Source organism: Natator depressus, chromosome 4 (genome assembly GCF_965152275.1).
Source record: "Natator depressus isolate rNatDep1 chromosome 4, rNatDep2.hap1, whole genome shotgun sequence".
NCBI classification, from domain to species: domain Eukaryota; kingdom Metazoa; phylum Chordata; order Testudines; family Cheloniidae; genus Natator; species Natator depressus.
In genome coordinates, this window is record NC_134237.1 from 15,075,430 (window position 1) to 15,091,451 (window position 16,022).

The 16,022-nt window shown below is 44.1% G+C and overlaps 1 protein-coding gene across 1 annotated transcript in view; it reads left to right on the top strand.

Annotated features, from left to right (window-relative positions):
• Positions 1 to 15,737, top strand: part of FRAS1 (Fraser extracellular matrix complex subunit 1) — a 295,924-nt gene extending 280,187 nt beyond the window's left edge. Inside the window, exons 70-74 of the mRNA XM_074950462.1 lie at positions 1,432 to 1,548; positions 6,457 to 6,623; positions 6,974 to 7,179; positions 9,747 to 9,893; positions 11,584 to 15,737. Coding sequence (XP_074806563.1) covers positions 1,432 to 1,548; positions 6,457 to 6,623; positions 6,974 to 7,179; positions 9,747 to 9,893; positions 11,584 to 12,183 — 1,237 coding nt within the window. The 3' untranslated portion in view covers positions 12,184 to 15,737. The remainder of the gene's footprint in view (positions 1 to 1,431; positions 1,549 to 6,456; positions 6,624 to 6,973; positions 7,180 to 9,746; positions 9,894 to 11,583) is intronic.
• The last annotated feature ends 285 nt before the right edge of the window (positions 15,738 to 16,022 follow it).

Below are 16,022 nucleotides of genomic sequence, written 5' to 3' on the forward strand. Positions count from 1 at the left end.
AGGCTCTTTTGGGCCTAGGATATAAGAATAGAGGTATAATAAGTGAATGGCAACAGTCTCATCTGTCAGATGTCCTGAACACATGGTCAGGGCTTCTTTTTATATGCTCATAAGTGTTTGACTCTCCAAGAACTTCTCACCTATCGTTTGTAGGGGCCTGGATAGGTCAGGGGATTGGTCATGGGATATGGAGTCTTTGGGCCTGATTTTCGGTTGCCCTGCACCTGTGTAGCTCTGGGGTAAATGACTACACAAGGTGCAAGGCAACTGACAATAAGGTTTCCATTCACTTCAGTGGCAACAGCTGAATTATACTCTGGTTGGTGGGTAGCCCCTAATTTGTTATTATCTGGTGGCTCCTTTGTCTTCCTCCTCCAGCTATGTTCTGTATCATCTTATATAATTGACACCTCTTCAAAACCCCTTCTTCTCTTTATCCAATTGCCTCCTCTCCTCTTCTCCGTGTCCTATCTTCTGTTTGTTTACCTTAAATTGTAGGCCCTTTATAGCAGGGAATGTGTCTGATTCTGATACCCTCACTCAATGGGACGACTTGTAGAATGAAATACTACTTTACTGGCTGAGTAAAGGTATTAGAATCTGGCCCTGTGTTAGTAAGCACTATATACCTATATGGTTTCTCATAACAAGGATTGTTGGTGGCCTATGTAAAATGGATTCAGTGGCCTCAAGTCCAGTCATCACTATCTGCCTGGTGAGCAGGCTCTGCAAAGGGAACTAGAATTGAATGGCCTATGGAACCTGCATTACCTCAAGGTTTTGAGATGAGGCAAATAGGAGGGCAGCTTTCACTGCTATAGCCGACGCTGTGTCTGTCATGTGAGTAAAGGAAGAGCTTAATCTCCAGGGCTGTCAATCCAGTTCCTTTCAAGTATACTGAATTCATTTTTGGGGGGGAACAAAATATTTGTGTAAGTAGCATGGAGGTACTGGTAGTGACTTCATTCCTAAGGGCGCATTGAGATTTGCACTTTAAAGCAGGATTTCAATCCCTGTGTTTCACAGTTTAATTAAAATTAAGGCTATCCTTGATATAAGTACTTATGCTATGATCTAGAAATATCTTCATTCACTTTGCTTTTCTTGCTATCATTTCAGTAAATGATCCCTTGTCTCTCATCCAGCTGTGTTCGTTCACACAGGCAAATAGAGCATCTTTAATTATTGTGGACCAAATTCTCATCCCTGCTGTAACTCCACTGGAATTGATGGAGTTACACCTGGTGGTGGTGGTTCAAAACTTTTATCTTCAGTATTAGAATAGTGCAACATGCATGGATAATCATTTGTACTAATGAGAAAATGCTGGATGCAAGAAGCTATGCAACTGCCCATCTGATAAATGTTTCCAGGCAGGTAAACAACTCCCAGATTAATACGGTAACCATGGCATCTCCCATCTGTTTCCAGGAAGGACTATTCTGGAGAGTACACAATCTACTTAATCCCTTGTACTGTGCAGCCCACGCAGCCGTGGATTGACCCAGGAGACAAGCCATTGGCATGTACTGCTCATGCCCCAGAAAGGTAAGGAGAGGCACTATTCTCCTGTTTCACTGCTCTCTCAGACCTCAAGGCCTGCATTCAGAGTTGTTATAAATGTGTTAACTTCAAGGGAGTGGAGCATATGAGTAACTGATAGTTTGTGGGGTCAGAAATGAAGAACCCTCCCCTGAAAGAGATCGAAGTGTGTGGACATAGGAATGAGGCATAGTTATATTGAGATGTGAATGTGGTTGGGGTACACGAATTTCATAGATATTCAGTAAAGCCACTTAGTTATTCAAACAGAATGTGTGCAGTGGAATATGTCCCCAGAGGAGGAGGAGTAACGTACACAGCACCACAAGCTGAAATGGCTTAGATCAGTGTTGACTTTGTGCTAGCTTTACAAGGATACTGTCTGTCTGCTTGCATCTTTTGCATGGACACAGCAGGCATATGCTATGAGCTATAACAACAGCAGAAACGAGAGGGGAGAAAACTCCCTTTTGGCTTTGAATTCTAGCAGTGAATGAGACTATCCTCCATCAAAATAGTTGAACAGGGCTCCCTCAACATTAAATCTATACTTTGACTGGAGCCACTCAGAACGGTTTGTAACATGGGTAGTTTCACTACTTCTGAGCCCTTGGCTCGGATGTCAGCAAAAAATGGTCAGAAAGGCAGGGGAAAGCATGAGATCTTTTTTGTTTCCTTTTGCTTCTGTCAAAGACAATCTGTTACACAGGCCTGATTGTCAAAGGTGCTGAATATCAGTGGCTCCAGTGGGAGCTGCAGTGCTCAGGACAACTGAAAATCAGAAGCGTGTTGTTCTCGTTCTCCTTTTGGGATGAAGTTCACTGCCCCCACCCGCATACACTCAGCCAGAGTAATTGGGCTGCATGCAGGCTACTAAGTAGGAGTTGGGTTGTAGAAGATGAAATTCGCTGTCCTAATCTATGGCTCTTCTGTGATCACTGCTAAAGGTGGTTTAGTGGCCACTGTCTTTCTCCATCCCTTATGGGGCATCTGGGTATATGAAACTCATGCTCATTCCCTTGGCCTGCCTGCAAACCCCAGATCCATGCTGGTTTAGTCAGTCCCAATTCCGTGGCTTGTAGGTGATGCAGAAGCCCACAACGAATCTGCCTGCTCCCCCCTGAACAGAAGTTGATCCAGTAAAAGATATTACTTCACCCACCTTTTGTGTCTGCTCCCCACTGGACAGCCCTGCCCATAGGCTTAAATAGTGTGCAGTAGCCCTCCTCAACTGAGAAAATGTCACGCTTGATGCATAGCCTTTATACCAGGCAAGAGCTATTTGTTATTAATGAGTGTTGTGCCCCATATGCTCCAGTTTGAGCATATAAACAATAGGAAATAAAGCTCCAAAGTGTCAAACAATAGTATCACAGCTGCTGGGTTCTTCTGTAGACTCCCGTGCTCTTAGCAGATGCTACATCTCTGGAGGAAAATGCTGACTTGTGGTGACTGCAGCTCAGGGGAAGATAAGAGTCTAAGGTTGAGTCTTACACACAGATTTTGTAGAACTGTGTTGGTTAGGGGTGTGATTTTTTCATAGAAATAATTACACCGGCATAAATCCTAGTGTAGATGCCATTACTTGTATAAAGGTGCTTTATACCAGTATAGCTTATTCCCCTTCCCATATGGCAATAAGCTAAACCAGTATAAGTACCTTTATATCAGTATAACTGTGTCCATTCTAGAGTGTACCGATTTAACTATATGGGTATGTTTAAAGTGGCATAACTTGTGTGTGGACAAGTCCAAGCTACATTACCTTCTTTTCTTCTTTGAGTGCTTGCTCATGTCCATTCCATATTAGGTATGTGTGCTCACCACGTGCACTGGTGCCGGAAGATTTTCCCTCAGCGGTATCCGTAGGGGACTGGCTCTGGTGCCCCCGGAGTGGCGCCTGCATGGCGTAGTATAAGGGGTGCCACCGGCTCTCCCCACCCTCAGTTCCTTCTTGCCGCCAGTGACGGTGTTGGAACATCTGCTGCTTCAGCTAGCGTTGTTTCGTTTTCTGTTCTTGTGAACTTTGAAAACCTGTAACATAGTTGTATATAGTTAGTAGTTTCTTAGTTACCCTTAGTAGTAGTTCTCAACTTTTCGTTAGTCCCAAACGTGACTCAGCCGGATGACTGGGCATGCCCCGGTCCCCAGGCTTTAAGCCCTGCGATTGCTGCAAATGGCCTATGCCTGTCAGTGAGACTAAGGTGCTTAGGCAAAGGGCACATAAGCGACAAGTGCCATATTTGCAAGTCCTTCAAACCTAGGACAAAGAGGGAGCGTGATATCTGTCTAAGAGCACTCCTAATGGAGTCGGCACTCACTCTAGCAGCGGAGCAGCAGCAGCCCGACTCCACACGAAGCACCGCAGCCTCCACGGCTCCAGGGAAGAAGCCGGAAAAGACTGGGCGGGGAAGATCGCCTACCTCCAATAAGGGACAGAAAAGGGCCTGGGGTGAGCCACAACCCATGCCAGGCAGCTCAACACCCCCAGCACAAATCAAGCGGTGCAGCCCATCCCATGCTTCGCCTGCGACCCCGGGTAGCGGTGCAGGCCTTATCCAGCTTTAGGTGCTGTTGACACCAGAAGCTCTTTGAACAGCTCAAGAGATCCTGACACTCCCGCTGCCACCCACATCGGCTCCTGCAGTACCTTGGTCTTGGAGAAAACCTGTGTTGGGACCTATGCGTGTCCCTGCCTCAGCGGTACTGATCCCCATCGAGAGGGACGTCCCGCCAGCGTTCGCCCACCCGAAGCTGTCACGCCTCAAGACTGGAGAGACAGGCTCAGTGGAGTCCTCTTCGGTCCCCGCACCAGGGGCACCGATAGAGGGACTCAAAGCGTACCTTGCTGGTAGATTGGCACAGACCCTCTGAGGCACGCGTCACCCGGCAAGAACTCTGGGACCAGCCCCGACCGTCTCCAAGGGCCCAGGACAGATCGGACACCAGAGACCGCCTATCACTGGGCCATCATCGCCTGTCTCCTAGAAGGAGGTCTCCCTACTCAGGACGATCCTCCCGGCAACCACCCAGTAGTAGCTCCCGGTCCCATTCAACATCCCGGTACTGGTCAAGTAGCATGAGGCGTGGATCGCCGGGTATCCAACGCAGATACGCCGAACGCTGGTGGACCCCGAGAGCCCAATCAAGAGAGTCTCGCTCGGACAGGTCGACTTCAGGATGCAGCGACCGGCACGGGTTGGACAAGAGCTACCGCTCGGCCCAATCCTGGTCGCCCACTACCGACTGTTCCGCTGGTCGCTCCGGCTCAGAACGAGGTTCCCTGCCTGTGGGACAAGCCCTGCTACTGGCGATGCCATCTATATTATTGGCACCGAAAGCTGTCCCATGGCCCCAAGCACAATGGCCGGCTCCATGGTATCCGTGGAACCCCTGGGGGTTCACCCAACCTTCCCAGGCTGCCCGATCGGTGTGGGGAACCTCGGAGAGGCCAGCAGCCTCGGTATCCCGTCCCCCTCCAGTGCTCCATACTTTGGGGGGGTAAGACCCCAAAGGTCCAAGAGGACCCAGTGGCGCAAGCTGCTGGACCACCAATGGATGTAGAGGTTCCCGCGGCACTGGAATCGTCCTAGTCATCGCCAGACGAGGCCCCTTCACCCAGTTCCTCAGGATGATGCCTGGCTCCCTGACCACGACAGGAGGAAGGCATCGGAGAGGGAGTCCTTGCTCAGACCCTGTTGAGAACAAAACCGGTGGCATTTCCTGTTCTGTCTGGTAGCGAACAGGTCCACTTGGGGAGTCCCCACCTTTGGAAGATCATGCAGGCTACCTCTGGATGGAGCAACCACTTGTGGTGAGATGAGAAGTCCCTGCTGAGCTGGTTTGCCAGCGTATTCCTGACACCAGGAAGGTGACAAGCTTCCAGGTGGATTTTATGGCTGATGCAGAAGTCCCACAGACGGAGCGCCTCCTGACAGAGAGCCGACAAGCATGCTCCCCCTTGCCTGTTGATGTAGAACATTGAGGCTGTGTTGTCCATCAGGACTCGTAACACCTTGCCAGACAGGTGGGGAAAGAAAACACTGCATGCCGGCTGGACTGCTCGGAGCTCTTTGACGTTTATATGTAACCATGCCTCTCCAGAGACCTCTTCCCCTGTGTCTGAAGATTGCTGAGATGTGCCCCCCCAGCTGAAGTTGGAGGTGTCCAACACCAACTTGATGGAGTGAGGAGGGTTGTTGAACGGAAGGAATCCTTTCCAGGACTGTACTGTGGTCAGTCCACCATCTCAGTGAGGTAAGTATCGTCTGGGGAATGGTAACAATCTTCTCCAGGGGGTCTTGGGGCGGGGAATAGACCGTCGCCAGCCATTGTTGCAGGGGCCGCATCTGGAGCCTGGCATGGCAGACCACACAAGTGTATGTTGTCATGTACACCAGCAGGCGCTGGCAGACCCTGGCCCTGGCAAAGATCAAGAGAGACCAGGCGCAGGTTATCATGATCGCCCATAATCGCCTATCCATGGCCCATGAACTCCTACCCACCTCCAGGGGTACTGCTTTGGAGTCACCCAATATGGAATGGACATGAGCAAGCACTTGAAGAAGAAAAGACAGTTACCTGTTCCGTAACTGGTGCTCTTCGAGACGTGATGCTCATGTCCATTCTATAATCTGCTGTCCTTCCCCACTGTCAGAATTTCCAGCAAGAAGGAACTGAGGGTTGGGGAAGGTGGCGGTGCCCCTTATACTGTGCCATGCGGGCGCCACTCCAGAGGGCGCCAGAGCCGGTCCCCTACCGATACTGCTGATAGAAAAACTTGTGGCACCGGTGCATGTGACAAGCACACACACCTAATATGGACTGGACATGTGCCACGCATCTCAACACCAGTTCCGGAAAAGGTAACTGTCTTTTTTTTTTTTTTTTCTCCTCCCAAATTTCTCCTCCCAGATTTTTGATCCCAATTGCCTTCCAGCAGACAAACCGCCCAGTTCCTGTCGTATACTCTCTGAACACAGAGTTTCAGCTCTGTAACAATGAGAAAGTATTTTTGATGGATCCCACGAAATCTGAAATGTCTTTGGCAGAAATGGATTACAAAGGAGCTTTTTCAAAGGGTAAGGCTTTTTCCTTCGCCTTGTTAATTTACTTTAGCTAAAGGATCCATCTGTGCAGCCTCTATTATTGTGTAAGAGAAATGATGTGATATCGGAGATTCGTCTTGCCTATGTGAGCATGCTGTGTTACAGAATCATGCTACAACCCTGTCAGACCATGCCTATAACTGTTGTATAATACAGTCATACCACAATATGGCACCATCTACATCGGCAACTCTAAACTCTATCATAATATTATTCCCCAGCCTGGTTAATTTGGCTGTGTAGGTGGTCTCTTTAGTCTTTCTGAATAGCTCCTCTTCCTCCCATGTATATAAATATGACTATTATTCTCTCAACCTTGTCAGGTCAAATCCTATATGGCCGTGTGCTTTGGAATCCTGAACAAAATCTAAATGCTGCCTACAAACTGCAGCTGGAAAAAGTCTATCTGTGTACTGGCAAGGATGGTTATGTGCCTTTCTTTGACCCTACTGGAACAATCTATAATGAAGGGCCACAGTATGGCTGTATTCAACCCAACAAGTACCTAAAACACAGATTTCTGCTACTGGTAGGTTGTACACTGGACAAAATTGTGACACGGAATTGTGGCAGCTGTGGAGTTGTGGGTAGTTATGTCAGGGCAGATTCTGGAACCATCTCTTTGCTAAACCGTGTGAGAATCTGTGACAGGAACACTTTGTATTTCTGATATTGCCTTTGGTCTGATAAAATTCCATGGAGAGCCAGTGAGGTTGAGCAAATCTCAAAGACACAGTTCACATCACAAAATTACTGAATGAAGATGGAGACGAAACTACTCTCTGACCCAGGTCAGGAGTGAGGCACAATGAGGCCCATTCCAGATGAGGAAAATGAGCCATTTAGCAAGCACGATAGCTGCCACATCTTAAATAGCATGTTTTAAACATCACCTCGTTTAGACCAAGGCGGTGATGTTGAAATACACTTTAGCTTGTCGTGGGTAACACTACGGTCCCTGTGTTTAGCTAACATGTTTGTGAAGTGGCACCACATTTTCCTAGTGTAGACAGGCCCTCACTGGACAGGAGGGGAAGCTTTCCCAGCTGTTGTCCGCACTGTGCACATTCCGTGTATAAAACAACCTCATGTTCTGGATTGTTGATCCAGCATCTTTCATGAGCACTAAATTCGCTTTCTCTTCTTCACATACACTGTGTAACTAAAACCCAGGCTGGTTGTTTGATCCATAGCTCTCATTTTTTAGTTTAGGCTGCTCAATCGCTCTCCTCAGGCCTTGTCTACACCAGGCTTTTTTGTCTCCAAGTTTGCAGCATGGCTCCCAGTGCAGGTAGACCGACAATAGCAGTGTGATCGTGGCAGCTCAAGCTAGCCGCCCGAGTATGTACCCAGGGATCAGGCAGGTTTTGTAGTGGGGTCGCTAGCTTGAGCTGCTGCCCATGCTGCCACAGCCACACTCCAGTTCTTAGCATGCTAGCTAAAGGGATCCTCTGGAGGCAGCCGTACACCTGTGTTCCTCAGTGCCAGCACTGGGGGAATCCTCCCATAGCTGGATACAAGGCCTTTAGGGCTCTTTTAGGCCACTCTAGCCCCTTTATGCGGCATAAGTGGGCTGGAGCAGGGGTGAGGTTCTCACCTGTAGAGTAGACACACCTTTAGTTCTGTGTGCTTTCACTGAAATATTTGCCTGCAGGGCTGTCTGTATCCCACTTTTTCTTATATGTTCCTAATGCAAGTAGCATCTTACTGCACAGCTATGTGAAAGGCAGGAGGGTGGGGGTTTTAGATCATATTAAATATAAATCCAAATCTTGTGGACGTTACCCATCTTTTCCTCACTCCTTATTCAGACACCTTTCCATTGGTCTGAGGACTAGGAAAAAGTTGAGGAACGTCCTTGTGATTTAGACCTCATTTTTAATGGAGAAAGGGTTATACAAATATATTTGTAACAACAGACCCCTCAGCATATAGAAGGACATTTACCCATCAATTTAACAAAAATCCTCTTTCATTGTATGAAATAGTGACTAGTGCACACCACATGTTGAACTGTAAGTGCAGACTTTGAAATTAACATTTACCAGGGTCCTGGATGGCAGCCATGCTACCATTCAGCAGCATAATAAAAGGTACCCTTAGTATTCTGAGTAAATTTTCATGCATCTATGTATTAGGCTGGTTACACACGGCACTGGGGTGTTTAGTTTAATAAATCTATCTAGGAATGGTCTATTACAAACAAAATATGAAATGCTGTAAATCAAATTGCAATTATAATTATTTCTTATGCTCTAAAATGCCTTTATTAAAAATTATTCTTACCTAAGTCTTAGGAGCTGGCACTTTGCACAACCACTTGCATGGACCTGGGACTTGGGTTTGACTTTTGGCTGAGAGAGGTGGGGCATTATTCTTGGACCTGGATTCTTGCTTCCGCTCTGAGAGATCTGCAGAGGTGACATGCTTAGCCTCAGGTGGCTGTGGCTAATTTATTGAGCCCCAGACACATACCCACATGGATCTCAACACTGTATTAGGGCCTCCGTGTTCATTTTTATGTTTGATTGAGCAGCGCTTGATGATGTCCTTTTTAGTGAAGTCCTCCTGAGTCTAGTTCAGCAGGGAATTGTTGGCTGTGGCTTGGTCTTTGCAGGAAGAAGGGAAGCTGAAGTAAGAAACTGGGAGAGTAGCAGAACTCTAACAGGAGCACAGAAGTCTCTCTCTGGGGAAAATAAGGGCAACTGGATAATTTATGAAAAAAACTGGTTTAAATTTCTCTTGGGGAAAAAACAAAAGGCAATATTAGGAATAGGGACACTTATGTCTTTGGATTAGCACCCGGAGTTAAGGAAGGAGTGTGTTTTAAGGAAGATTTTGTCTTGAGAGGATGGCCTTTAGATGCACAAGAAGAGAGCCATGCTGGGTCAGCTTGGAAGGAGGCACAAGGACATGAGTGAGAGATGCTCTTCTTGTGTCCTTTTGCTGCTTCCTATAACACATTAACCAAAAAGTCAACTTTGACAAACCTCAGTTGTCATGTAGCTGTTGATTGCCAGTTTGTTACTAATGCATGTGTCACCCATAGAGTATGTTCACATTTCTTCAGTACATACTGCTTTCTGTAAATTCCAGGACCGAAACCAACCTGAAGTTACTGATAAGTACTTCCACGATGTACCTTTTGATGCCCACTTTGCCTCTGAATTGTCTGATTTCCACTTGGTGAGCAGCATGCCAGGAGTGGATGGATTTACTATGAAAGTGGATGCTCTCTACAAGGTGTGTTGCATGAGATGTACAGCACCACAAACCAAAATTTGTGATGCAGACAGTCCAAGATACTTTGTGCTTTACAGACTCTAGGCCTGACCCTGTATGTATAGAAGTCCAACACACACTAGGGCAAGCCTTGCAGTCTTATCTAATTTTCTGTGGACAAAGGCAGCACATATTTCCTAGTGCCAGAAACACTCTTCAACAATTTAGGGCCCTAATTCTGTACTGGGATCCACTAGCACAAGTGTCTGTATCCATGCAGAGTCTCATTGAACCCAGGTCATATTAACGTCTTTTAATGCTAATCTTCAGGGAGGAATTCCTTAGTGTTCAGTTTGTGAATGTGCTGAGCCCCTTTAACTTATTCTGAAGTCCACAGGAATTTAGAGTACTTAGCAGTTCTCCCGGGATCAAGCCACTCAGTTACAAAGGTGGAATTCCTAGAAGGTGGGTGCTGTCTCTGCATAGTTACCTAGCAAGATATGATTCAATGAGCAAGTTTAGAATATAGGTGAGATCTACATTGTCAACAGCTACATGAAGGAAGCCATCTATCAGTGGGTTTTACAGGAGCTGTATGTTAATCAATTTGAAGGTTCCTATTGACTCATTGCACATTGATTCAGCCCCTTAGCTATGGTGGGCTCTTGGACAAGGAACTTGCTCTTCCCTGAGATTCATCTCAGCTCACCTTAAAATCATCATATGGTGGAACAAGAGGCATTAGATGGGAGAATTTTATAAACTGTATTAAATAAATATGCATTATTTTCCCCTTCCCCTCCCTTACACTTTTCCCACATTTTCCTATTGAACTCAATTTGGATTTAGGGCTGCCCAGCATTCTTGAGGATCAGACCCTAAATTAGACAATGAATACCGTTCAGACAAAGTTCAGCTCCCTACCAACGTCCAGACTGGATTTATTTGTTTGACCTTTCCTAAGACAGTGCTGTATTTAGTTTTTAAAATATATTTGTAATTAAATATTTGTAATGACAGTTCTCCAAGCCATTCAGCAAAGAGTCTCTTTTAAAAGAGTTATTATTTATGAATAATTTATTAGGATTATCATAGTTATCAGAGCTGGTCAAAAACCATAAACAAATTTATAAAAACAATTTTACTGTTCTTTCAAAAATCAAAAACTGTCAAACTTTCAGAAGTTAAAAATGGAAAAAAATATGAATTTTTGGGCATCAGACAAATAATGTTGACACAAAATGTCATAAAGGAAATTTTAAAAAATCCAACCAGCTATTTATTTATTTATTATTTCTAGAACTGGACAGAACATTTTAAAATGATTAACACTGAAACAAAATATTGACAAAATATTCTGGGTAATACTTGCCCCCATCTTTTGGTCACCAAAAATTGTTAATATATTGCTATTGGTCACCAAACTGTGTGATAATGTGATGGCTTCCATTGTGGTCGGTGCATGGAGAACTGAATGGGGACCTCCAGAGCTAAAACCATGAGCTGCTACAGCTTGAGCTAAAGCTCCCCGAGGACTGTAACAGACCCATAATATCTGTGAATCAGGCACAGACAGGGACCTATAACATGCACTTGTCCCTGGCTTATAGAGTAGCACTTACCTATTTCCATCTGCTATGAACAGAATTCTAGCATCACTTTAGCTAAAGTCCCAGAGTAAAGTCTCTTGTGTGTATGTGCTGTCATAAAGGTGGAAGCTGGACACCAGTGGTACCTTCAGGTGATCTATATAATTGGCCCAGAAACCATTGCAGGGCCCCGTGTTCAACGGTCTCTCACTCACCACCTGAAACGCAGCCGCAGGGACCTGGTGGACAACAACGGCAGACTGATTCTGGATGACTCCTTGATCTATGACAATGAAGGCGACCAAGTCAAGAATGGCACCAACATGAAATCGCTGAGCCTGGAGGTGCAGGAAGCAGTCACGGCTGCTTCCTTATCACAAACAGGGGCGTCCATAGGAAGTGCTTTTGCTGCCATCATGCTGCTGCTGCTCGTGCTCCTGTTAGTTTGCTTCGTAACTAGGAAATGTCGAAAGCAGAAGAAGAAGAAGAAAAAGCCTGCCAAAGACATCATGGAGGAATATCCTCTCAACACCAAGATAGAAGTACCCAAGAAAAATATAGAAAGGGCAGAGAAGAACATAAACAGACAATACTGCACTGTAAGGAATATCAATATATTAAGTGACAATGAGGGTGCCTACAAGGTCAAAGGTGCTAAGGTCAAACAAGTGAACTTAGAGGTCAAAGTTCACAACAATTTACATGATGGAACAGAAGTTTGAGTGTGCACATTTTTTTTTGTAAAAGCTTTTTATAAATTGTAAAAGAAAAAAATTAAAAATTTGCTGGTATTTTTATAGTCTTGTGGAAAAGGGAAGAATATAACTTTGAGTGGTGGACAGCAATGCATCCTCCCATGCTTCAACTCACAACTGAGCTACCTCATTCAAAGCAGGACTGTGTGACACACCCAGGGCAGAAAACATTGAAACTTTCATGTGGTATCTCTACCAACACTCAGTTCTGTTTTACGCTACACCAATAACAGCATTCCTGGCAGCCAAATATTTACGTAAGCTCTACAGTGATTCTAACAAGAACAGTTAATTGTAATGGGGTTTAATAATGCTGTAAGATGAACAGGGCAGTGCAGTATCCTTAGATCAGATGCACAGTGTTTCGCAAAGATCCTTGTAAGAGCTGGAATCTATTCAATTCCACTCTATACTGCTTTCCTTTGCTCTTCCTTTTTGCTGGAAGACGTCACGCAGAACATGACTGTTTTGGTCAAGCATACAGGCACACACAGCCAGTTCTGAAGCTAATGCCAGTATCTTCTCAATGGATGATCTGCATGGGAGTGAAATGCTCTTCGAGAAAATCACCGCATGCAGAGGGTCCACACATAGCAGCGGGTATCACTTAAGCCCCATGTTAAAGGGAAATTAAGTTGTGCCCAGGACCTTCTGCACTGGAGTGATTGTCACTCTCAATTGAGTATGAATCTTCCATTGTTCTCCATCCTGGAGATTTACGGTGAAATTCTGGCCCCCTTGAAGTCAATGGCAAAACTCCCATTGACTTCACTCTGACTCTTTGAACTACCAATCCCACCACCTGTCCTTCCAACTCAGTGAAGTCTGGAACCCAAAATCATCTCTGTTTGGTCTCCCAGTCAGTAGCAGCAGCAGCAGCAGCAACATAATAAGATTGAAATACCTTTCATTGAGAACCCTCCACAAAGTCAATGCAAAGAACTATTTGGAGCAGTCTAGATGAGGGGGTTGTCCACTTGGGGATTGCAGACAGTTGGTTGTGGGCCACAGTGCCCTTCCCATATTGTTAAATGGGAAGGAATCCTAGTTAAATCCCAGCTATATGGGAGGAGAGTCCTAGTATTGAAAAGAGCAAAAACCATTGATAAGGATAAAGCAGTTGAAATGTTCTAACTTTTGCTTACAATGATCTGAGCACTTTGTACTGTAGTGTGTTACATTTTCATGGTGCTGTACCGATATTAATGAACCTCTTAGCATTATTCCAAACCTGATATTTGATTTTGGTGAGATACCAAACCTTTTCTCCCCTGACCCTCAGTCACATACAGTACAGATGGAACAGTTGCTCTACTGCATGATGCACTAGAAAATAGTGTGCACAAGCACGCCATGCCTGTTATTTATTAAACAATATTGCATTATCTGCACTGATTTCCGAACTCCTCAGTAACCTTTACACTCCTGGGTGCATTTTAAACTTCATGAAGTGTGGAACACACCCATCCCCCAGACTTTGAGTTCCAGCTGTGTGCAAACTGGAAGTAAAGCAGCTGGTACTCACTATTGCCTGCCAATTTTAGGGTTTTAGGTTTTCCCACACCATTACAAAAACCCACAGCACAACATGTGTCCTTGTTTTTAAGAAGGTTCTCTTCATTTTAAATTTATTATTTTTTAAAATGGAGGGACAAAAAAGCCAAAACTTGTTTTGACCGCAGTAGAGCAACTGCAACTCTGGTACCTAATGATTCCATTCGCACTTTATAGTAAGGTTCCATTCATAAATCTAATAAATCATAAATAATAAATTAAAAATTATTAATAGATGTTTTAGTAAATAATAATAATAAAGGAGGTCATTTTCATTATCCCTTTTTATGGATGGGGAAATTGAGGCACAGAGTCGGGAACTGACTTGCCCAACATGACCCAGCAGACCCCAGTGGCAGAGCCAGGAATAGACTCCTGAGTCTCAGGGGACAGTTCACTAGTCACTAGGCTACAAGGGTTAATCAGTTGTTATAGAGGCCAAGAGTTTGCTTATAATCTTTTGACACATTCTACTGATGTGCTGATAAACATCTGTATCTTATGGCTGCAACAGGCTTATAACATCACTGCTCATGTATTAACCCTTTTCAAACTATTTATAAATGGAACATCACTATGAAGTGTGACCATGATTCCTTTAGCTGTGTCCCCCATCTCTATTATAATATTTCCTGATGTGGCACCATTTCAGGTTTGTTTCTGGTAGCTCAGGTACTTGGTTTACATACTCATACTCACACCAACGTCACACAGACATACCTAAACAATCAATATTTTGGGTTGTCAAAGATATGATATTACTTTTCTGGGTCTTTTAGGCATTTGGCCAGAAGGTATTTGTTTGTTTCTCCCACAGATTCAACAGCAACTGGATAATATGTGTAAATATAATATGTAATGTGCATTTTCTGAGTGGCGGTGAGATCTGATTATTCAGCTTAAATATTTACAGGGGGGTCTGTTCTCCCTGTGATGCATGCAGACTGCTCCCATCAGTGATTGTTTTAGACTGCAAGCTCTGCATGGCAAGGACTGTCTGCTTTGTATCCTGAACAGCACTGAGTTGCTCAGTGCCTAACACCAGATATATCATAGTGTTAAATGGGAGTTTTATGCATATGTTTATGAAAGCTGAGAGGTGGAAAGTGGCAGTAAAGCCATCTGATTTCACACAACACTGTGTAATAACAGAACCTGAGATCCTTCCTGTGTAATGTTCACAAAACAAATACAGGAACCACCCCCGGCAGATTAATTATGACAACCTCACACTAGTGACTTGCCTATGAAAAATTAAAACGCCTGCAAAATTTGGGGTGTTCCTTCATCTCACTTTGATTGTCAATATCCGCTCTGTTAAATGTACACTTCAAATGAAAGTGTTGAAGCTTTGGATTTGTGACTTAATCATTTTATTCACAATTGTCAGCTGTATTTTATATATGTTGATCAAAGACTGTGGATGCTATTTCATTTCATTCAGATATGTCGCACCCACATAGTCTCAGCTTCTGCAGTTTGCTTGTTAATGAATTATAAATCCTACTGTACTTTTTTTTTTTTTTAAGTATTGAAATTAGTACAAATAAAACTTTGGAAGTTCATTTTGTCTTGTGTATTATGGTGCTGTATAAATAAAAACAGAGCCAAGGTGCAATGTTACAGTTCTCCATATTTGTACAATTGTTTTAACCTGATGACACTGGGGACATTATATATTTCTGCTCCTAAGAAATAATAATGTTGAGACAGGCTTATGTATGACTGCATTTTTCTGACCTTGTGTGTGCATATGCTTTGATATCCTTCAGTTATTTTACTGTGCACTGCACCCCCGGTGAAGACCATCTGATATGATCTGAATATATCACTTGTGGTGCTGTCAACCTGTTTTCTTGAATCTCATTATAATGTATGTATTTTGAATATCACTCTATTTGTTATGGAGTTAATGGTTTTTTTTCATGCAGTACAACATGTCACAATACAAATTTTTTGGCTAATAAACAACATTTTGGTTACTTTTTGACACAAGCTTTCAATTTATTTAATTCTTCATGACACACATGAAGCACCTGAATCTCTCTAGTCAGTGCTTTGAAGAAAGATGTCTTAAAGTTAGACATGCATAGTGTTATCCAAAAGTTCAGTTATAGCCTAATTATTTCCCATTAAATTAGCAGTCATGTTATCGTTGTTCAGCATTAAATTTAAAAAAATTACCTCATATCTAGCTAAACTCTAAAGGCTATCAGTGTCTCCTCAATCATTTTACAAGAACTATTTAGAAA